The 21,274-nt window shown below is 40.8% G+C and overlaps 3 protein-coding genes across 4 annotated transcripts; 2 read left to right on the top strand and 1 right to left on the bottom strand.

Moving 5' to 3' along the window:
- Positions 1-630: 630 nt before the first annotated feature.
- On the bottom strand, positions 631-3,939 carry LOC127762135 (mitogen-activated protein kinase 3). Of its 2 annotated transcripts, none has more exons than XM_052286513.1 (3): positions 3,760-3,939; positions 2,618-3,043; positions 631-1,575 (listed from the first exon to the last, which is right to left on the bottom strand). In XM_052286513.1, the coding sequence occupies exons 2-3, from the start codon at positions 3,038-3,040 to the stop codon at positions 886-888; spliced, it is 1,113 nt and encodes a 370-aa protein (XP_052142473.1). In that variant the 5' UTR covers positions 3,041-3,043; positions 3,760-3,939; the 3' UTR covers positions 631-885. The 2 variants fall into 2 exon arrangements, with proteins under 2 accessions (XP_052142473.1, XP_052142472.1); XM_052286512.1 differs by having other exon boundaries at positions 2,618-3,046.
- A 2,226-nt stretch (positions 3,940-6,165) lies between these two features.
- On the top strand, positions 6,166-16,732 carry LOC127762934 (trans-Golgi network-localized SYP41-interacting protein 1). Its single transcript, XM_052287478.1, has 9 exons — positions 6,166-6,665; positions 6,765-6,962; positions 7,047-12,866; positions 13,366-14,179; positions 14,316-15,004; positions 15,102-15,231; positions 15,313-15,394; positions 15,472-15,586; positions 16,211-16,732. Exons 1-8 carry the CDS (start codon positions 6,591-6,593, stop codon positions 15,569-15,571), a joined length of 7,908 nt encoding a protein of 2,635 aa, XP_052143438.1. The 5' UTR covers positions 6,166-6,590; the 3' UTR covers positions 15,572-15,586; positions 16,211-16,732.
- An 89-nt stretch (positions 16,733-16,821) lies between these two features.
- On the top strand, positions 16,822-20,627 carry LOC127762935 (uncharacterized). The gene is made up of 9 exons (XM_052287479.1): positions 16,822-17,593; positions 17,899-18,069; positions 18,218-18,320; positions 18,410-18,489; positions 18,563-18,640; positions 19,295-19,386; positions 19,584-19,695; positions 19,863-19,988; positions 20,201-20,627. The coding sequence occupies exons 1-9, from the start codon at positions 17,285-17,287 to the stop codon at positions 20,312-20,314; spliced, it is 1,185 nt and encodes a 394-aa protein (XP_052143439.1). The 5' UTR covers positions 16,822-17,284; the 3' UTR covers positions 20,315-20,627.
- The last annotated feature ends 647 nt before the right edge of the window (positions 20,628-21,274 follow it).

Raw genomic sequence — 21,274 nt, forward strand, 5'->3', positions numbered from 1 at the left:
GCACTAGTGCCCGATATCTCACTCTTCAGTGATTACTCCTACCGGGCTTTGGAAAAACGTCGACCTGAAACAGAAGCTCAGTAAAAATACCACTCTAAAATCTTGCAGTATGCACTATCACAAAGGCAGATAAATTCGTAATTGTATTTATGCTGCATATACCGTGATCTTTTCTGTGATCCTCTGCACTATCTTCAGCTCATCAGCTGCATATTTTGAAGCCGGACTGATGGCTCCTCGCTTTGTTTCGGTTTATTGTGATAACCATGTGTGCTTTGACAAAAGATTTAGATATATATATCACAATTTTAACCAAGTTCAGAGCAATGTTAGCTTTAGCTGCTGATATACACGGCGCACTGATTGCCGCCGTTATTTTCAGAGCCTTGTAAAACCTGAAACAAATTGTGTCTCCAAATTCTTACTAGTACTGCAGACATAGCGGATTTGTTTTCAGGATGAATTATCACAAAGGTAAGTCAATTCATAGCCATATTACGCAAGTTCAAAACTGCAGGTCACACCATACGTTTCTGAAAGTAGAAACAAGAGATCTTGCAGCAGATCACCACTAAAGAAGCAGTAACCGCAAAAAATTATAACATAATTCAGAATTAACACTTCGCAGCATTACTGAATTCACTTTAATAGCACTTCTCATCATGAACTAGTACAACAACATAACTGTCCAGTGGAAATGTGAAATACATACACCAAGTAATGGTCCATAACATGAACTATATGGATACAACAACGTTCTTATTTCGCTCATATATACATGAAATAAGTCTTGCACGCCTTGGTTACTTAATAGGTGCGATAATCGCCGTAGGCTTTTAGAAGAAAAAAAAGTGAGCCTGCAAAGTTCCTGGGGACAGTTGAAGATCATCGGGCACTCATTGCTGCAACAACTTCAGGGTGGTAGTGGAGCATCTCGTGCCACATCATTTCCCTGATCATATCTGCACTGATGTTCTCGTCTATGTCCAGATCGATAGGCACTTGCGCGGGAGGATTTGCACTTGGATCATACAGAGGGGACATGTAAGGGTGCTCAAGAGCCTCGGTGACACTGATTCTTTTGGTAGGATCAAATATGAGCATCTTCTGTAAAAGATCAATGGCAAGAGGGTGTGCATGTGGATACATACTCGCGAGGGGCACACCGGGAGTGTAGGGGAGGGATTTGATATATCTGCGAGCTTTTGGGTTGTCAATGAACTCCAAGTCAGACTCGCTCATGGTGCCAAGAACATTGACAATGAGCTTGAGCTGATTTAGGCACTCAGTTCCTGGGAAAATAGGTTTCCGACCAAGTAGCTCAGCGAAGATGCAACCAACAGACCAAACATCAATGGAAGTGCCATAGTTGTCACAGCAAAGGAGCAACTCAGGAGCTCTATACCAGCGGGTGACAACATACTCAGTCATAAACTGGCCTTTACTACTGTTTGTGCGTGCAAGACCAAAATCACATATCTTGAGATCACAGTTTGCATTAACCAGTAGATTTCCAGGTTTCAGGTCTCTGTGGAGTATCTCTGCTGAATGGAGATATTTCAGTCCTCGAAGCAACTACAATCAAGAAAACAACATTCTCTTAAATCATCTGGAAAATACGGATTGCAAAAAATAAGAAATACATGGTAGACAATCCAAAATGAACTCAAGACAACAGAATAAATGAATCTGAAGGGTAGGATGAACAGACAATTCATCAGAAAAATATTTATGTCTTGTAAACAAGAGGGTCTACTTGTGTGGTTTCATGCAGAAGCCTCTATGCAGAACTATTTGAAAGAAGATCTAGGTTTTAGATTATGAACTGTATATGAAATTCTTAATGGAAATGTGGTTTAACGAAATTAATAAATAAGTTAGAATAGATGGAAATCTAAAAAGGGCTAGATGGTTCCAGTTCCAGTTTTAGGTTGAACGGACATTAGAATAGCTGCTTTTTTATGTACTTGATGAGGCAACAAGGGAATGCATGGATGTTGTGCCTGTGACACATGAAAATAAATGTTCAACTCTACAAATTAAAATAAAATGTATAAAAAGAGGAATCATGATGGCAATACTTAATGCACAAAGTGTGTAGTTTAGTTTGTCTCAAAGCTGCAGACTACAGGGATATAGTTTTGCCTTCCATCTATTTATTATCAGTCTAAACTGTTGGAATCTGGGTTGGAATAAATATAGTAGGCCATTTTTTCAGTTTTTTTCAAATACTACTAATGCAAAAACATCAAATCAACTGGAATCAAACTGAATGATACTACAAGTTACATTGGTTATTTCAAATTAGGAATACATTACTCAAAAAAGTATTGTCATTGACATGCTCACAAATCATTGCTGATGCAAAACATTCACAATTTCACATGTTTAAAAAATCAGTTTGACTTTGAAGTTTTAACTGACAGAAGAACCATTCAAGTTAAGATTGTGCCTCGTGCATTTGGGAATGAACCATCTTATAAGACTGGATGAGGCTTGCCGATATAAGATGCACTGTCACAAATTCTAAGCAATCATCAAGGGCCATTAAAAACACACAATTACTCTTGAGTAAGTAAATGTAGAATAGAATAGAAAAGAGAGGTCCAGGTATTACCTGAAAAAGAAAATATTGGCAGTGATCATTGGAAAGACCCTGAGGTGACTTGATTATCTGATGCAGGTCAGTATCCATGAGTTCATAAACTAAGTACACATCTTTAAAACTCCTCCTGTGTACTGGCATCATTATATCCTTCAAAGCAATAACATTCTCATGGCGGAGATGCCGGAGAAGTTTCAGCTCCCGCAAAGTCCTTAGTGCATCAACACGGTTGTCAAAAACATTGTGTATCTTCTTTATTGCTACTTTCTCGTTGGTCTCACGATTTATGGATGAACAAACAATCCCATAAGCTCCTCGCCCGATGGGCTTGATTGGCACATACTTAGTGTCTATCTCAAACAAAGTTTGCCACATCGAGTAGTAATGCTTCCCTTGGTTACCCATCCCATTTGGAGGATCCACCATGATTGCCATTTCCTACTAAGGAAACAAAAGAAAATAAGTTAGTACTACCTTAGGAAATAACAACGGCTTTTTGAGCTTACACAACTGCCAAACTATCTATGAATGCAGAAGATCAAACAACTTTGTAATCAAAGATGAGCTATAAATTAAACGCAGTCCCAGTCTTCAAGATGAGCTTTCAGTTGCTCGGCTATGGTCCTGAATGAACATGGAGCATCGATCCCCGCACACTCATACAGATGCTCCATCACCAAGCATGCATTGCCGCCTGCATTTATCTCCTCCCGCCTTTAGAACCGCCATGGTGGTGGTACCAATTCCCAATCCCGGAGAAAGACATGGACACCCATCTCATGGTTCATGGATGCAAGATTGTGAATCATCATCACTCATCCGGGTCAACCAAACAACCCACCATCATCCCGATACGAGCACACCCCCATCACATTTCCCAGCTCATCGCCACGGATTGTGCAGACAGCCTCACCACCCAAATTCACCACCGGAGCACAAAAATGGCCGGCAACCAAATTTACACACAGCCCAACCAATCACGCGCGCGTAATCCTCCCACGGAGCTGAGCTTCTCCAGCTACACAGATCAACAGAGAGAGATCGATCCATGGAGCCCGGACAAACAAACCACCCGCCGATCTTGGACCACGACCAAGAAACACCCAGCCAGAACAGTACGGTCAAAAAAAACAAAAACAAAAGATTCCCCTCACCCCGAGACACCGCGAGGGAGGGAGAGGAGCGCGAGGCCGAGACGGGAAGAGCGGATCAGATCGCCACCGCCTCCATTGCCGATCGCCTCGCTCGAATTCGTCGTCGTCGTCGTCGCCGTGGCCGCAGCCGAGGAGGAGAAGAGGAGAAGGGACAGCTTCCCGTGAGGTGTGGATGGGGAAGAGGAGAGAGGTGGGGGAAAGGAATATTCCCCGTGGGGGGAATCTGCAGCCGTCGGTTGGGCGGCCGGTGCGATCCTGGCCGTCCGATCGGTGCGGCGCGCGCACGTGTGTGTTTGTGTGACGTGCCGACCAACGCGGCGGGTGGTGGTGGTGGTGATGGTGAGTCGTCGTTTGCAAGGCACCGGCCGGCGGTGCGGTTTACTGGATTGGATTGGGCTTGTTTGGTTTGTGGCCTCGTCTTTTGATTTATGTTTATATTTATAATTCTAAACTTTAAATTTAAAATTAATTTTTGGGTTCTTTTTATCATAATTGATTTTTAGTATTTTTTAGATAAAAAACTTGTATATATGAGTTTTATTTATAAATTATTTTTTTTATAAATATGCTATTTTACGATGGAGTCTTTTGGTCGGAGTCCTTGCTTGGATAGTTGGTTTGATGGTGGATGGATAGTCGTCGATGTCTGAGTGATAAATCGGTGGATGGATGGATGGATGATGGATTGGGTGTGGTATCGTTGATTGGAGATCGGAAGAGGAACGGGACGCGCTGTGGGGGAACAGTTCCATGATTTCTTGAGGTGACAGGGCTGTAATGACAAGAGGATTTGGATTGGTTTCTTGGTCTACGCTTATGAGCAATGATTTTACCTGCTTGATTTAGTGCTATATGTACATATATTACTCAGTTTTGTTTGATTATATGTGATGTGAGACAGTAATAATGGTGTGTTTGAGGAGGAGATTGGGGAGACTGGGAAGATACGCAAAACGAGGCGAGCGATTAGCGTATGATTAATTGAGTATTAATTATTTTAAATTTCAAAAATGGATTGATATGATTTTTTTAAAGCAACTTTCCTATAGAAAATTTTTGTAAAAAACGCACCGTTTAGTAGTTTGGGAAGTGTGCGCGCGGAAAAGAGGTTCTTTCTCATCCTATATCACACAAACGAACGCAGCCTAAGTGTAGTGGTATACTAGCACGATTGTTCATGAGAAGTGTCGTTTATACTTAATTATGTATGCGTACTACCTTATTTTTATCTAAATTTTATAGTAAGCATTAATATTTTTATCAAAGGCACTAAATAAATTTAGCCGTATTTTTAACTCTTCAAGATACTTTAATAACTCTATACTGTATATAGAAAATGTATCACAGTGATAGTATAAACCTTAGCCTGACTAGGATATCATAACTCAATGCCACATATGATAAATAAAGTATAATGGTGAATCTCTAGTTTATAAATGGCAAACACTTATTTTGTATTATCCATTATCCGTATAGTACGTTATGTCTCCATTAGGCCTTGTTTAGTTTTCAGAACAAAAACTTTTCACCCATATTACATCGAATGTTTGGACACATGCATGGAGTATTAAATGTGGATAAAACAAACCCAATTACACAGTTTGCGTGTAATTTGTGAGATGAATCTTTTAAGCCTAATTGCGCCATGATTTGACAATGTGGTGCTACAGTAAACATTTGCTAATGACGGATTAATTAGGCTTCATAAATTCGTCTCGTAGTTTCCTGACGGAATATGTAATTTGTTTTGTTATTAGACTACATTTAATAATTCAAATGTGTGTCCGTATATCCGATGTGACAACCAAACCTAAAATTTTTCCCAACTAAATAAGGCCTTAGTTGAAGTTTGAAGCATTTTCATGTGCCTTTTCTTCGTCAACAGACCAACCAATAATTCCATTTAAACTTTTTTTCACAAGTTTCTCAAAAAGAATATTCACTTGTTGTTCATCACCATCATATGCAATAATACAAAAGGAGGAAAAAAAAATGAAAAACACATGGCTCAAAATACATTCACGAATTTGAGAGATCAACAACACCTTGAGAAAATGACCCAAAAAAGAAAGAAAAACGTGGTTTATAAATGGCAAACACTTATTTTATATTATCCATTATCCGTTATAGTCTGAACTTTCATGCATTTTGACTTTAATTTTTTAAGAATACCCATGCATTTTCACGTGCCTTTTCTTCATCAACAAACCAACCAATAATAATCTCCTTAAAACTGTTCCTTTTTCTTCACAAGCTTCTAAAAAAGAATATGCTCTTTTTATCCATCACCATCATATACAACAATACACAGGAGAAAGAAAAAAAAATGAAAAACACATGGCTCGAAATACATTCACGAAATTGAGAGATCAACGACACCTACAAGAAAAGGGTTAATTAGATACAAGAACGAAAAAGAGGGGAAAAAAAACCCGTCTTCTTCCTTGCTCGTCTCGCACCTCTCTCCCTCTCGATCGAACGAACCGACACCTCCGCATCACCACCCCACCACCAACCCGTGCCCACGCACGCTAACGTGAACCGCGACGAAATCTCAAAAAAAATTTCGCGTCAAAATTCCTCCTCCTCCCCGAATCCCCCCCAAATCCAAACCCCCAGATTCCCTCGCCATTTTTCCACCCGCGGGAGGAGTCCTCAGATCTCTCTCTCCCCCCCGCCGCCGCGGATTGGCACGCGGCCACCGAGATCCTTCGGTTCGTGAGCGCAGATTTGGTTCGGGGGTTGGTCGTCGCGCTGGGGGCTAGGGTTTGGCGGAATTGATGCTGCCTACCAGTCTTGCTTGACCCGCTCCCGGGGAGAGATCTCGCCGCATGGATCGCAAGGGCGGCGGCGGCGGTGGCGGGAACAGGAACCGCACTGATCTCCTCGCTGCTGGGCGTCAGAAGGTACTGAATCCCGCGAGCTCGTTGTTGTTTTTGATGATTTTTTTTGAGGTTTTTTTTTGTTTTGGGTCTGATCGAGTGTTGGGTGCCATGGGCGTGCAGCTGCAGCAGTTCAGGAAGAAGAAGGAGAAGAGGGGTCCTGGTAAGAAGGCCGAAGCCAAGGCGGATGCGGCGGAGGCTGAGGAGGGCTCGTCGAAGTCGGGGGCAGACGCGGAGGAGGCCATGCCGGAGCCGAAATCTCCCGTTGGATTGAAGTTGCTCGCCGGTGAGGGCGGTGCTAGTCATCGCACGCCGTTTGAGGTGAAGCTTGTGCTCCTTCTGGGTGGGTGTGGGTGGGGGTTTGGATCAGTGCTTGTTGTGTTTAACACTGATGTTTCAATGCAGGAAGCGGCGAGGTCGCAGGTGGAGCAATGCAATGGGCAGGGGCCTGATACCGCGGAGTCCTGCGATGTGGATAATGCCGATGTCTTGCCTGTACAGGAGGGTGGTGATGGTGGTGGTAATGCACAGGATGTAGGTGTAAGTGAACATGGCAGTTTAGAGCATGTAAACCCTGGACCAGGTGATGGCGAAGGTGCAACGATCCCGGTTACCGGTGCAGATGGTTCTGGCCTTCTTATAGAAGGAGCTCAGCCAGTGGAGATGGATGTTGATGAGAAACTGCCAGATAATAGTTTAAAGGAAAACACGGAGCTGTGCACATCTTCCCAAGGTGACATAGCTGATGATAATGGCGACAGCCAAGCAGAGGAACACCAGCAGGTGGAGATGTACCCTGTTGAGAGGCCGACCAGTTCTGATTCCAAAGAAATTACAGATATCATTGGTCACTCTCAAGACATTGGAGCTGGTAATACTAATAAGGGGGAAGGAAGGGCTAGAGAAACGGAGATTGATGTTTCTGGGATGCCATCTGGTGCTGTGGTAGAGTGTGAAGGAGAATTGAATGTTAGAGCTTCACATGAGGCTTCTGAGAGTACTTCAAGAGAAGACACTGACAAGGAAGCTGATGCACTGGGGGAAGAAGCTGCTGTTCAAGAAGATCCAGGTGTGGCAAATGCTACAGAGGGAGTTGTCACGGTAGATGATTTGAGTTTACATGCTAAGTCAATTGGGGCAGTCTCTCTTCCTCCGCATAAGGAGATTGACCAAGCTTTACTTGCACGTGATATATCACAAGACATGGCGCCATACCATTTAGAGGATATCCAGAGGCATCTCTACTTGGCAACTATGTCAAGGGATTTTCTCCAGCTGCAGATGGATGAGAGTGCAGACCTGAATACAGATGATACACCACAGTCTTCTAATGAAGTCATCAATCTCCAGGTACTACTAGAAGAGACTGAAAAAAGCAAGCTAGCTGTCTGTGAAGAGCTTCAGCAATGTAGACATGAGCTCTCGGACATGAATACTGTGAAGGAAGAACTTGAACTAACTGTAGCTTCTCTGAAAGACAGAATCAATACTAGCAACAATAAATGCGAACATCTGGAGTTTGAGTTACAGTCCTCCAAGGAGAACACACAACAAATTCTGAATGAGTTAGCTGGTTGCAGAGCAATGCTGGAAGCTCTACAGAAGGAGAACCTGGAGCTAACTGTGACTCTTACTTTTGAGAAAGAAGCTAGAAAGGAAGCTGAGGAGCAGCGGGAGCATCTGTGTAGTGAAAACAAAAGGGTTTTGTCAAATCTGTCTGACCTTGAACTTAGTTTAGCTTCTTTGAAAGAGGAAATGAATGATGGCAGTAATAGATGTGCAGATTTAGAGTGTGAACTGCGTTCCACCAAGGAGAACATGGAACGTACTTTGGTTGAATTAGCAAGTTGCAGGAATTCGTTGGAAACACTGCAAAATGATAATTTGGAGTTATCTGCAAATTCTTCCTTTGAAAAAGAAGCAATCAAGAAACTTGAGGAGGACAATTTATGTCTATCTAATGAAAAGCAGGGCCTTTTATTAGATTTGTCTGAAACAAAGGAGGAGCTGCATCTTTCATATGCCAAACATGAGCATCTTGAGTCGCACGCCAGAGATATGGAAACATACTTTGGACAACTTACGGAGCAATTAATTGAAGAAAATATTTACACAAGTACCAGCGTCGATATTTATCAAACTATAACCAAAGAGTTGTATGCTAAGTGCAATGTTGTGCTGGGTGAAGCCCGGAATGCACATCAAGACAATGAGGCCTGTCTGGACTCATCAGAAATCATTGTTGAAAATGTGGAAAGAGAAACCACAAGTCCTGAATTAATTGGACATGATGATAATCAGCGTCCGCTTCTAGTCGCTGAGAATGACTCATGTAACTCTACTGCTTTACAGTCACTGAAAGGCCATCTGAAGGTCGCTAAAGGTGATTTGCGTGACCTTCAAAAGTTAGTAGAGAGGATTTCTTCTCGGTCTGATGGACGTGTGCTGGTATCAAAGCTCATTCAGTCCTTTGAGTCAAAAGGAAATCAGGAAGATCTTGGGATGTCTGAGGGAGAGCATGACAATTTAAGAAAATTAACTCAGGAGATGATATGCCGCCTTGTGGAGAAGTTGAAGGCTATGACGTCAGACATTGCAAAGACAGAAGAATATGTGGCTGAGCTGTGCAACAGAATAGAACTTTCTGTGAAGTTTATGTCACAGCATGAAGCAGAAATAGAGCATACTGCAGTTCTTGTGGCCAAAATGGATGGGTTTGCTGGTAAGCTGAGCAACTACAAGGACACAATTGATCAACTGGTTAGTCAAGTTGCTAATGTACACCAGGATGCAGATAATCATGCTGGAAGGCTCATTGATCAAGCAGAACTTTTGCAGAATGATGTGACTGAAAGGATTTCCACTCTTGAGAAGGAAAGGACGTCCTTGACAGATGTGCTCATGGAAGTAACCGATAAGCTCAGCGCTTTGAGTAAAAATGCACTTCCTAGTGATTTGGGTGGGAGTGAAGGTCTTGGCTCTCTTGCTTTGAGTTCTGTGGAATGCGCTGCTAAGTTAGTCCAAAATCTTCAGGAGAAACTAGAGCATGCTCAAACTGACAATGCTAAGCTTAATGCTTCTCTGGTGGAGCTCAAAACTGCACACTCTGATGTTCAAGAAAGGAGTAAACATGCACATGGAATTGTCAAGAAAATGTACATTTCCCTGCAGGAACTTCTATTCAACTCATTGGGAAATCCAGATGAATCAGGTGTCGAATACAATGCTGAAGAACCAATAGAAGCTCTTTTTAGTCAATATGGAGACATTATTGAGCATTTGAAGAGTTTATTGCACGAGCGGCAATATTTGCTATCAAAGAATACTGACCTAGAGTCAAGATTGTTGAGCAAATGTGAAGAAACTGAAGCTCTCAGCAGTTCTCTGACAAAAAGTATGAACGATTTTAGCTTGCTGAACGAGGAGCTTAAATCGGTTTCTACAAGTAGAATTGAAGCGCAGGATGAACTGCATGGTAGATGCCTCGCTATAGCAGAAAAAATGGTTCATCGTTCCACAAGCCATTCATCAACAGTACTTTCTTCGATGGAAATGTCCAGCAAGGCAAACCATATTCTTACTACATTATTGCCATGTATTGAGGAGGGTGTGGCTTCATACATTGAAGAATTTGAAAATATGGCAGAAGAAATCCGCTTATCAAAGATCTGTTTGCAAGAAAGCAATATTATTGGCCAAAGTTCATCTGAAAAGTGGTCAGTGTCCTTGCCTGTGTTGATCAAAGAGGAAATTGTACCCATATTTTTTGACCTGCAGGGTAGAATTGATCAGCTCAGCACGTTAAACATTCAGCTAGAAACTGAAGTTCCAGTCCTGAGGGATGGCTTGACAAAGCTGGATAGTGCTCTCGAAACTTCACGTGCTGAACTTCAGAAGAAGGTTTTTGAACTTGAACAATCAGAGCAGAAACTTTCTTCTGTCAAGGAAAAGCTTAGCATCGCTGTTGCAAAAGGTAAGGGATTGATAGTTCAGCGGGACAGCCTTAAGCAGACCCTGTTGGAAAAGTCTGGGGAGCTTGAGAAGCTTGCGCATGAACTGCAGTCAAAGGATTCATTGCTGATAGAGTTGGAAGCCAAGATCAAGTCCTATGCGGATGCAGATCGAATTGAAGCTTTGGAGTCAGAGCTCTCTTACATACGGAATTCAGCCACTGCTTTAAGGGACTCATTCCTCCAAAAGGATTCTGTTCTTCAGAGAATTGAAGAAGTGTTAGAAGATCTAGATTTGCCAGAGAATTTTCATTTTAGAGATATAGTAGAAAAAATAGAACTTCTGTCAAAGATGGCTGTTGGTGCTTCTTTTACTGTACCTGATGGTAATAAACAATCATCTGTGGATGGGAATTCTGAGTCTGATGCGGCCATTTATAGTATAAATGATGAACAAAACTCAAATTCAAATTCAGGGGCAGAAGAAATAAAAATAAAATATGATGAGCTACATAGGAGATTCTATGAACTTGCTGAGCACAATAACATGTTGGAACAATCTCTAGTGGAGAGGAACAATCTTATACAGAAATGGGAAGAAGTCCTTGGTCAGATTAGCATCCCCCAGCAGTTCAGGATGCTTGAACCGGAAGATAGAATAGCTTGGTTGGGAAACAGGCTACTGGAGGTTGAGCATGAAAGAGATGCATTACATTTGAAGATTGAGCACCTTGAGGATTCCTCTGAGATGTTAATTTCTGACCTAGAAGAATCACACAAAAGGATTTCTGAACTAAGTGCAGAGATAGTTGCTGTAAAGGCTGAGAAGGAATTCTTCTCACAAAGCCTGGAGAAACTGAGATTTGACTTCCTTGGACTCTCTGAGAAAGCTGTTCAGGATGAGTTTGTCAGAGATAATTTGCGGAAAGATCTAGCTGAACTGCAGGAGAAGTTAGCTGAGAAGACTGAGGAGAGCAAGCTTTACCATGATATGGAAATGGAGATAAAAAAACTTATGGATTTAGTACGAGATGCATTGCAGGATGACAGTAATACTGAAATCCCATCGGGTGCTGGTGTTGGTGCTGCTGTGTTGTGCTTGGGTAGTCTGTTGAGTAGACTTATAGATGGCTATAAGACTCATTTGTCAGAATCAACTGTTCGCAGTTCTGCGGAGATGGAAACACTCTCGGAAACCAAAATATCTAAAGATGCCTCTACATCAGAGAGGGGTATGGAGGAAAAAGAGATGGCATTGAATACTTTGAGTGGTGAGTTAGAACACACTCGCAATAGTCTGGCCTTGGTTGAGCAACAACGTGATGAAGCTGTGGAGAAGACACAATTACTAACAATCGAACTGGAGACTCTACGTGCTCAAATAGACCAGTTGCAGGGAGATGGTGCCGAACAGATGAATAGGTACCAATCTCTTATGCTTGAACTAGAATCAATGACTAAGCAGCGTGATGATCTGCAAGAGAAACTGGGTCATGAGGAGCAAAAATGCACCTCATTGAGAGAGAAACTAAATGTTGCTGTAAGAAAAGGGAAGGGCCTGGTGCAACATAGAGATAGCCTGAAGCAAACTATGGAAGAGATGAACACTATGATAGAAAAACTAAAAGTTGAAAGGAAACAACACATCGAATCACTTGAATCTGAGAGATCTTCGTTGATGGGTCGATTAGCTGAGAATGAGAAGAGCTTGCATGATGCAACCCAATATCTGAGTAGATTATTAAATTCTCTGAGTACAGTGGATATTGGTAGAGAATTCGATACTGACCCAATCACCAAGGTTGAAAATTTTTCGAAATTTTGCCTTGACCTACAAAATGAAGTGAAGAAATCGAAGCAAGCAACAGAGCTGCTTCTGGCTGAGCTAAATGAAGTTCATGAAAGAGCTGACAACCTGCAGGATGAACTGGTCAAAGCAGAAGCTGCACTGTCGGAATCATTTAAGCAGAACAGTGTTGTAGAGTCTGCTAGAGCTGATGCCGTTCGCCATCTTGAACATATTATGCATATGCAGTCACAGACAAAAAGGAAACAGATAGATCATTTGATGGAGCTGAACTCCACCAGCAGTCAACTAAGAGAGATCTTCTCTGAACTTTTACATCATCTTCTCAACACTTTCAGTAAGGATGTGGACATAATCAACTACATGGAGAGCTTTGTGAAATCTTCTGATAAATGGATGGACAGCACGAGTATGGTGGAGATACCCATCACATCTAATCATCATTTGTCAAATAGCATAAGCAGCAAGGTAATTTCAATGAGTTTTTTTTAAAAAAAAATTGACATATATATAAACTCACAACACTTCCTATGGTTTAGAAAATATTATGCTGTTCAGAAATGTCGGAAATGATATCGATCAAAATAAATCCCTTTTTCTTGCATTTACTGCTAACTCTCGTGAGTTTTTCATAATTAGATAACTGAAATGTGTTTTTTTTTTTAAAGATGAGACTCACACTTCTTTATCACTCTAACTGTACTCGATTCACCATGAAAAAAATCAATATGTTGCTGTCAAAAAAAGGGAAATCAATGTGTTTTCTTGGAGTTGATTTTCAATACGATTAGAAACCCAGATGACCATTATCTTTTTATTGCTGCTTTATATGTAATTATTTGTGGTACATGAAATTCTGGTAGTATTTGACAACTCATAATTCATCGTACTACATGATATTTTGGTAGAGTTATTCTTTTGGGTTTGCAAATATTGCTTTCTGATGTGTCAGACTTGCTCCTCGCAGATGGCTCATATTCCAAATGTTCCACTGGAAATTACGTTGGACAATGCCGATGAAACCCAGATTTTGCATCATCTTGCTACTGCATGCCATGCTGTAGCTGATTGTGTAAATGACTGCAATGATCTCAAAAGTAGGATTCACGAGCATGGTTTTTCAGTTGACCGGAAAGCTGCCGATCTGTTCAATGTTATGTCCAACTTGCAGAACAAATTTACTTCTCAAAATACTGAGTTGGAATCTTTGAGAGAGAATATTATTGAATTACAGTCAGAGATCAAACAGAGAGATGAGGAAATTTTGTCAATGCGCAGAAATTTGAGTTTGCTTTATGAAGCATGCACTAGTTCAGTTGCTGAGATTGAAGGGATGACTGGTATTGAGTCTGGTGACCATAGTTGTTCTGTTGTGCAGAACCATTTATCTGCAGATGACCATATAAAATCAGTAGTTAATCAATTAGTTGCGGCCATAAGGACTACTCAGAACAGTAACGAAGGCAACACAAAGGAACTAAAGGCCACTGTTCTTGAATTGCAGCAGGAGCTTCAAGAAAAACATATCCAAATAAGTACAATCAGTGCAGAACTTGCATCTCAGGTAAGGGAAGCTGAATCTTCTGCGAAGCAGCTATCTGTTGAGCTTGAAAATGCTAGAATGGAAATCCACAACTTAGAGAAACACTCTGAAATGTTGCTTAATCAGAAGAAGAATTTAGAGACTCAAGTAAGCGAGCTTAAAGATATGGAGGCAGTGGCACATGATCAGCATGGAAGAATAAAGGACTTGAGTGATGAACTTAGCAAAAAAGACCAAGGTGAGCCAATGCAGTTTTCTTTAATTGGGTTTGCTTCAGTTAGTTGTGTTTTATTTGTAATAACATGATATTGTTTTCATGAACTATCCTTTTTCATTTATGCTTTTATTGATATTTTTTTTTATGTATTGTGCAGAGATTGAAGGTTTGATGCAAGCACTTGATGAAGAAGAAAGGGAGCTTGAGGTCTTGGAGAACAAAAGCAATGACTTAGAGAAAATGCTTCAAGAAAAAGAATTCGCTTTAAAGAGTCTTGAAGTTTCTAGGACCAAAGCCTTGACAAAACTTGCAACAACTGTTGACAAGTTTGATGAGTTGCATAGCTTGTCTGAAAGCCTTCTTGCTGAAGTGGAAAACCTACAGTCACAACTGCAAGAGAGAGATTCAGAGATCTCTTTTCTGCGGCAAGAAATCACGAGAAGTACCAATGAACTGCTAACAACTGAAGAGAGCAACAAGAAGTACTCATCTCAGATAAATGATTTTACTAAATGGTTGGAAACTGCACTATTGCAGTTTAGTGTACACTGTGATAGCACGAATGATTATGAATGCACTCAAGTTCCTGTATATATGGATATGTTGGAGAAGAAAATAGGATCTCTGATATCTGAATCAGATGAATTAAGGGTGACCCTGCAAAGTAAAGATTCTTTATTACAGGCTGAGAGAACCAGAATGGAAGAATTGCTGCGTAAATCAGAGGCTCTTGAATCTTCTTTGAGCCAAAAAGATTCTCAGATAGGGTTGCTTCGTCGAGACAGGACATCAGGCCAACCTAGCAGATTTATAAACTTGCCAGGCACTTCAGAGATTGAGCAAGTGGTGAGTGAGCTTTTTTTATGTGTCGTTTATCTGCACAAAGTGTATGAAACAAATTAATATTAACCCTGCTGACTTGTATGCTTTGATTCCAACGCAGAATGAAAAAGTAAGCCCAGCTGCGGTTGTCACTCAGATTCGAGGGGCACGAAAAGTCAATACCGACCAAGTTGCTATTGATGTAGAAGTGGAGAAGGACAAGCCATTAGATGATGAAGATGATGATAAAGGTAAATTTAGTCCCTGGTATACTTAATTCAAATTGAAGTGTCCGCTTCATTCTCCGATTGACCTCCTGTTTGTTATTTCAGCACATGGTTTCAAGTCACTGACGATGTCACGCATTGTTCCAAAGTTCACTCGACCTATATCAGATAGGATTGATGGAATGTGGTGAGTACAATTTCAGTTCTTACCGAATACTGATTAAAGGTGTTTTCTCAGGGTTCCCCCTTCTTTTTTCTTAACAGGGTCTCAGGAGATAGATTGCTCATGAGACAACCAACATTGAGACTTGGCGTTTTGCTATATTGGATTGTGCTGCATGCATTGCTTGCTAGTTTTATTTGAAGATTATATGTAAAGGTAAGTGATGCTTTTCGTCTGTCATTAAAATTTGAGCGATATAGCTCTGCAGCTATTTACCTGTGGTGATCTGTACAATGTGCTCGGTGAATCATATTTTATTGCATCTATGCTTGAGTTTGAACTTTGCACTTAACTTTCACTTAATGCCACCTGGCTACCTGCAGGCCCTGCTGTTCAGAAGAGATATAATTAAGCAGTGTGTACCTTTTATAGTTCTTTACACTAAATCGAAAGAAATTCACAATCTATTTCTTTAACTCTACCTCGTGATCTAACCCAAACACTCATGATATGCACTTTCCAGTCAAGATCTTGTACAAGTTTGTTCAATACAGGCATTGGTCAAGATAAATAATTTTAGGTTTGACATATAAAAGTTAAATATGAGCAAGATTAAATGGTAAGCTTTCTTTAATAAATGCTCTGGACCACCGTTAATATTTGGTCTGAATATCGATGAGTTAGCATCAAACTTCTACTGATTTGTTGTATGCTGTCTCCACAATCCACATAGCTCATGACACATCCCTTTTTGGTGTAACTACATGATATTTGCATGATGAAGTCGTGTTTGCGTCTCAGCAATATACTAATTAAATTCTTTGAATGGTATTTTTGCAGCTGTAGTGATCTCCTTTGGTGAGCTACTGTACAGTAGTATGTCTATACTCCATAGCAAGCTACACAAAGAAAGTAGTCCGCGCTAATGTTGTTGATTCTTTTGGATACGTTACAAGGATACTCGTATTGGCAGCTGCGAATCAACTTCAGGTTGTCTTCGAGATGCATTTGTCCTGCCTCAGCTGGAATAGAGAACTGAAGAAAGCAGCAGCAGCAGCGGCAAAGATCCCCTCTGTAAATACTCTCATTTTTGTTTGCTCTATTCTTTGCTTTTAGAAAGATGTAGGGCATAATTTTGAATGGTAGTAGAATCTACATTATACGTAACAGCTTTACAGAAGAATGACAAGTAGTTCTCAAAGTTTTAGGGTATTGGGATGGTAACAGCTTTTCCCCCACTTTGAAAGTTGGCTCCCTGTATTCTCTCTCTCTACCCAATATTTTTGTTTACATGTGCAACACAGCAATTATTTCATTATTATTATTACCACACTGACCTGCCATGGGGAGCTTTCATGTTTTTTTCTCCCTCTCTGAAACTGCGTTGAGAACATTATTACCACAATGTGATGTGGCCTGTGGGGAGCTTTGGCATTTTCAGTTTTTCTTCTGTGAAAGTGAAACTGCAAGAAGAATTATTATGTCGGAGTATATCGATCCGAAGGCCAGATTTGTTCGGTTTGAAGGAATTTTAATTCATAATAGAAATGGAAAAAGTGAAGAAATATGAATAGGAAAGTAAATATTCGTTTGATTTGTACATATTAATCGTGCAGCTCAGCCAACATTGATATGTTGTTTAGTCCATGTAGTCCCAAAATATCCCAAAATGAGATGTTATATTTTAGAATTAAAGCGAGTAGAACACTTCACATTTGATCCATAATAAACTATTACGGCGTAATGGGCGACGTAGAACGGAGGCTGCATTCCCGTTCCGGCCCATGAAGTCACTGACTTTGAGGCCCCGTTACGCCTAATGTTGGCCGTGGGGGCCCACTAGTCAGCGTGTTAGGCCGCGGGTGGGTTCGCCCACTAGCGGAGACACTCCGTACGAGATAGGCACGCGCGCTCATGGAGCCACTCGTGCGATCCCCCGTCACATCGCCGCCGGCGATCGCCGGAGCAGCGTCGCCATCCCCGTCCCGCTCCCTCTCCCGCAGAAGAGCCCCTCCGGACGCCGCGGCCTTCCCTAAGCCCTGGGTGATCCCTTCCGCCAGCGTCAAATCCGCCGCGTGCTTGCAGCTGCAGCAGGCGCGCGCTCCCCGCCGATGCGCGCGGCTCCTCGCCAGCGCCGCCGAAGGAGGACGAAGAGGGGAGGAGGGCTCTCCGGCCTCCTCCAGTGATGCGGATGACCAGGCGGAAGCCTTGCCCTTCCTCGAGGTAGGTACACTCTCTCTGACTCGAGATATTTTTGGATGAATGAAATCAATGGATAGCTGGCTATGTATTGGCTGGGTTTGGTGACATTTTAGTTAATTTAATCAGCTGGGAAACTGGATGTTTCTATTTTATTTTAATTAACAGGAGAGTAACTGATAGTTTGATACAGATTTTGCTTGTTATAAGGAAGAACTTAGAAAATTGCAAGGCTAAGAAGGAAGATTGATTAGTTATTTAATGTCTGTGAGGTATTCAAGATTCCACGATAGATGATTGTTTTCCTCCTTTTTATAATATATTGCAAGAGTGATAGCCATCATACGCAAACAAGTAAACATGGTGAGAGTGGTGGGAGCAACTCTGGTGGATCTAGAGCCGGCCTATTCAGAACACCAATTTCAGGGGGCGTACACACTGCGACTTCTGTTCATGATTTACCCCCACCGGCTCGAGCTGTTCGCAATCTGATGGAGCAGGTATCTGATCCAAATACTGTGGACTCTTAAATACGATCTATCAGTAGCTAGTAATCGTGATTCATGCAAAATGTTTGGGAACTTGGGTTTATCATACCGAGCCAAAAAAAAAAAAAACTTGATAGATTCACCACTTGTACAAAACCAGGCACGGTTTGCTCATCTGTGTACTGTCATGTCTCGGATGCATCATCGACGTGCAGGATACCCGTTTGGTTCTCTAGTGGATTTTGCACCTGATCCAATGGGACGTAAGTTCTCAATTATCCTTTTCTGTTGTATACAACTTTTTGGATACCGCCCCTTATGAGGATTGTTTTCCCCCAATTTCTTTATGCAGACCCCATTTTTTCACTGTCCCCTTTAGCCATCCACACAAGGAATCTTCTGGAAGATCCGAGGTGCACAGTCGTTGTACAGGTAATTTTGATGTATTTCATAATCATATCCAGGTTATTTTTTTTGCTAAAGCTTCTCATCTTTCTTTCTTCAGGTGCCTGGATGGAGTGGACTGTCAAATGCACGTGTAACAATTTTTGGTGATGTTGTTCCCTTGCCTGCTGACCTGCAGGTTTGTACCAAAACTGCTACCTGCTCATTAATTCCTTATGATGCCTTGATATCATTGTTGGCTACGTTACTCTATTTGGGGTGTGTTTAGTTCACGCCAAAATTGGAAGTTTAGTTGAAATTGGAACGATGTGATGGAAAAGTTGGAAGTTTATGTGAGTAGGAAATTTTTGATGTGATGGAAAAGTTGGAAGTATGAAGAAAAAATTTAGAACTAAACAAGGCCTTGGTAAATTGACTTGTACTGAAGTCTGAAGTATGGCTTTTTTTTCACTATTCCAGTTTACCTCATTACCTGGTATCTACCTTTCTTGACTCTCCAAATTGAGCTGGACCACTGGGTAGCTCTTACGTTTTATCCTAGCTGACATGTACTCTCTGGAACCGTTTCACTGACCACCATTCCAATTAAAAAAGTTGAAAAGACCAAAAAAAAAAAAACACCCAGACATGAGCTATGGGTTGTACCTGAGGTTTTTAATCTCCAAGAATGTGAGTTATATGATACAAATAACTAACATGGCCAACAGAGTCTGAAATGGAAGACAAGCAAAAACTATTTACATGTGATTATCTCTGCCATTATTTTTCTTTTCTTCAGGTCTTGGTTGATTTTGTCAACGGAAATAGTGACTTGAAAGTTATTTTTTTTCAGGAATGGGCTCATCAACAGTATGTTTTGAAGCACCAACAGTGGGCATCCCATCAGTGGGGCAACTTTTACTATTACAAAATGCAGACAATAAGGTAGTTTTTGGAGTTGCCACATGGATAACTACTTCTCTCAATATTTAATTGTGGCTCTTTATTTAGCATGTGGGATTTCACAAAGTTTAGTAGCTTACAATTGTTTGTGGTATCTATTGATTGACACACCCTTTCATAACATGCTATCGATCTTCTTCTGTGGTTTTCATAATGTTTGTGAATTGTGAACATTCCAGTGACATATATTTCATTGGAGGTTTTGGCACTGTTGCTTGGTTAGATGTGAAAGAATACGAGGCTCTCAAACCTGATAAGATTGCGACTGATGGTGGGGAGCAAAGTTTAAAGGTAAGGCTATGATTCTTTGCTCAAGAATAACCTGGGGAGTTTTTTTCTCTTTTTTTGGGGAAACATGTATGGTTTGCGTATTCAGTCTTTAGACTATTTGAAAGTCTTCGATTTCTCTTGGGCTCTTTGCAGAAGTAATTCATTGCATCGTTTATTCTTTTCATCAGGAACTTAATGCAATGTACTCAAAGCCTTTGAAAGAGCTTTTATCAACCGAAATAGAGGTAGATGATGCAGCTCTTATATCAATTGATAGCAAAGGTATCGATATACGAGTTCGACAAGGTGCACAGGTAAAATATTTGGGAACACTACTTACTATTAGTTTCTGGATAGGCTACTTCATTTTATTGTTATAATGATCTGAACTGCATAGATCTGGTGCACTTTACATAGATTCGCACTGTAATGTTTGTTTTCATAAGCAGTAGGCGGTTCTTATCGTGTCTGTTATACTGTCATTGATGCCATATATTCCTCATGCTTTTGTTGTGGGATTTTGCAGTTCAACATCCAGAGGATAGCCTTTGAGCTGCATCACAGCGTAGAAACACTTGAAGAAGCCAAGGAAGCGATTAGGAGGATATTAGGCAAATCAAGATGGCATGCCAAATTTTAGACTTCCTTCAAATCTGAATGATGAATTCATGGATGGAAACTATCAAGCGCCTGAATCCTGTAAAATATTTGTATATACTCATGTAATTTTTGACTTTGTGGTGTGCCAGATGGAATAAGGGAATTCCATTTCACTCTTGTGTTACAAGGGCCTAAAAGGCCTGAAGACTAAGGATAGAGTCAAATGTTATTAGCTTCTGTACAGTCAATTCACTTCTAGTGCTGGGTTTGATAGGAAACGAAGTACATGCAGCTAACAAAATGTAATATCCAAAAATGGTTTGACAATTGAGATTATGCAAGTCTATTTTATAGATGTTGCTCAGGTTTATGACATGTCGAGTTCAAGACGCGTTCGTGAAAAAAAAAACGTTGAGTTCAAGATAGTGTTTTCGAACTGTTCAATTTCCTTGAAACTTGACAACAGTTTAAACTTTAAATGGAGCTGTATAAAACCAATGAAACCTGATCGTCCCCCACAGAACAAATTGTCCCGGTTGTCATTGCAATAATTCATTAGTTGCCAGTAATAGAGCAGCAAACGAACAAAGAAGAAACAACTTTTGGCACTCAAACAGTTCATTCGATGAATAAAAGAAAAAAACTTAGCTCAATGCGTTTTAGCTTTAGATGAGTAATGCAAAATTTCGCAATAATTTTTTGTACATGTATCTTTTTCTAATTGAGATAAATTCCATAAAACCATAGGTGTAAAAAAAAAATCTAAATTATACAAAACCGCTTGGTTTCGCCCGCTGGACCTAAAATTATGTTGAAATATACTACTCCCTATGTCTTATTATAATATGAAACGGAGGAAGTAGTTATTTTAATTTATCATTAAAATGTTGTAGTCATGTATGCTGAATCTTTTTTTTTATTTTTCTATAGTATTATTAAATAGACTAGTTAACGTCGTGGTTTTACGAAAGTTAAGGACCATAATAGCGTATTACCATGG

This window comes from Oryza glaberrima, chromosome 2, assembly GCF_000147395.1.
Source record: "Oryza glaberrima chromosome 2, OglaRS2, whole genome shotgun sequence".
NCBI classification, from domain to species: domain Eukaryota; kingdom Viridiplantae; phylum Streptophyta; class Magnoliopsida; order Poales; family Poaceae; genus Oryza; species Oryza glaberrima.

Coding starts and splice junctions, on each gene's coding strand:
- LOC127762934 (XM_052287478.1), top strand. CDS start 6,591: ATGGATCGCAAGGGCGGCGGCGGCGGTGGCGGGAACAGGAACCGCACT. Junction 6,963..7,046: donor GTCATCGCACGCCGTTTGAG/GTGAAGCTTGTG, acceptor GTTTCAATGCAG/GAAGCGGCGAGGTCGCAGGT. Junction 15,005..15,101: donor CTTCAGAGATTGAGCAAGTG/GTGAGTGAGCTT, acceptor ATTCCAACGCAG/AATGAAAAAGTAAGCCCAGC.
- LOC127762935 (XM_052287479.1), top strand. CDS start 17,285: ATGGAGCCACTCGTGCGATCCCCCGTCACATCGCCGCCGGCGATCGCC. Junction 18,070..18,217: donor TTCGCAATCTGATGGAGCAG/GTATCTGATCCA, acceptor GTACAAAACCAG/GCACGGTTTGCTCATCTGTG. Junction 19,989..20,200: donor GAGTTCGACAAGGTGCACAG/GTAAAATATTTG, acceptor GGGATTTTGCAG/TTCAACATCCAGAGGATAGC.
- LOC127762135 (XM_052286513.1), bottom strand. CDS start 3,040: ATGGCAATCATGGTGGATCCTCCAAATGGGATGGGTAACCAAGGGAAG. Junction 1,576..2,617: donor GCCAATATTTTCTTTTTCAG/GTAATACCTGGA, acceptor TCTTGATTGTAG/TTGCTTCGAGGACTGAAATA.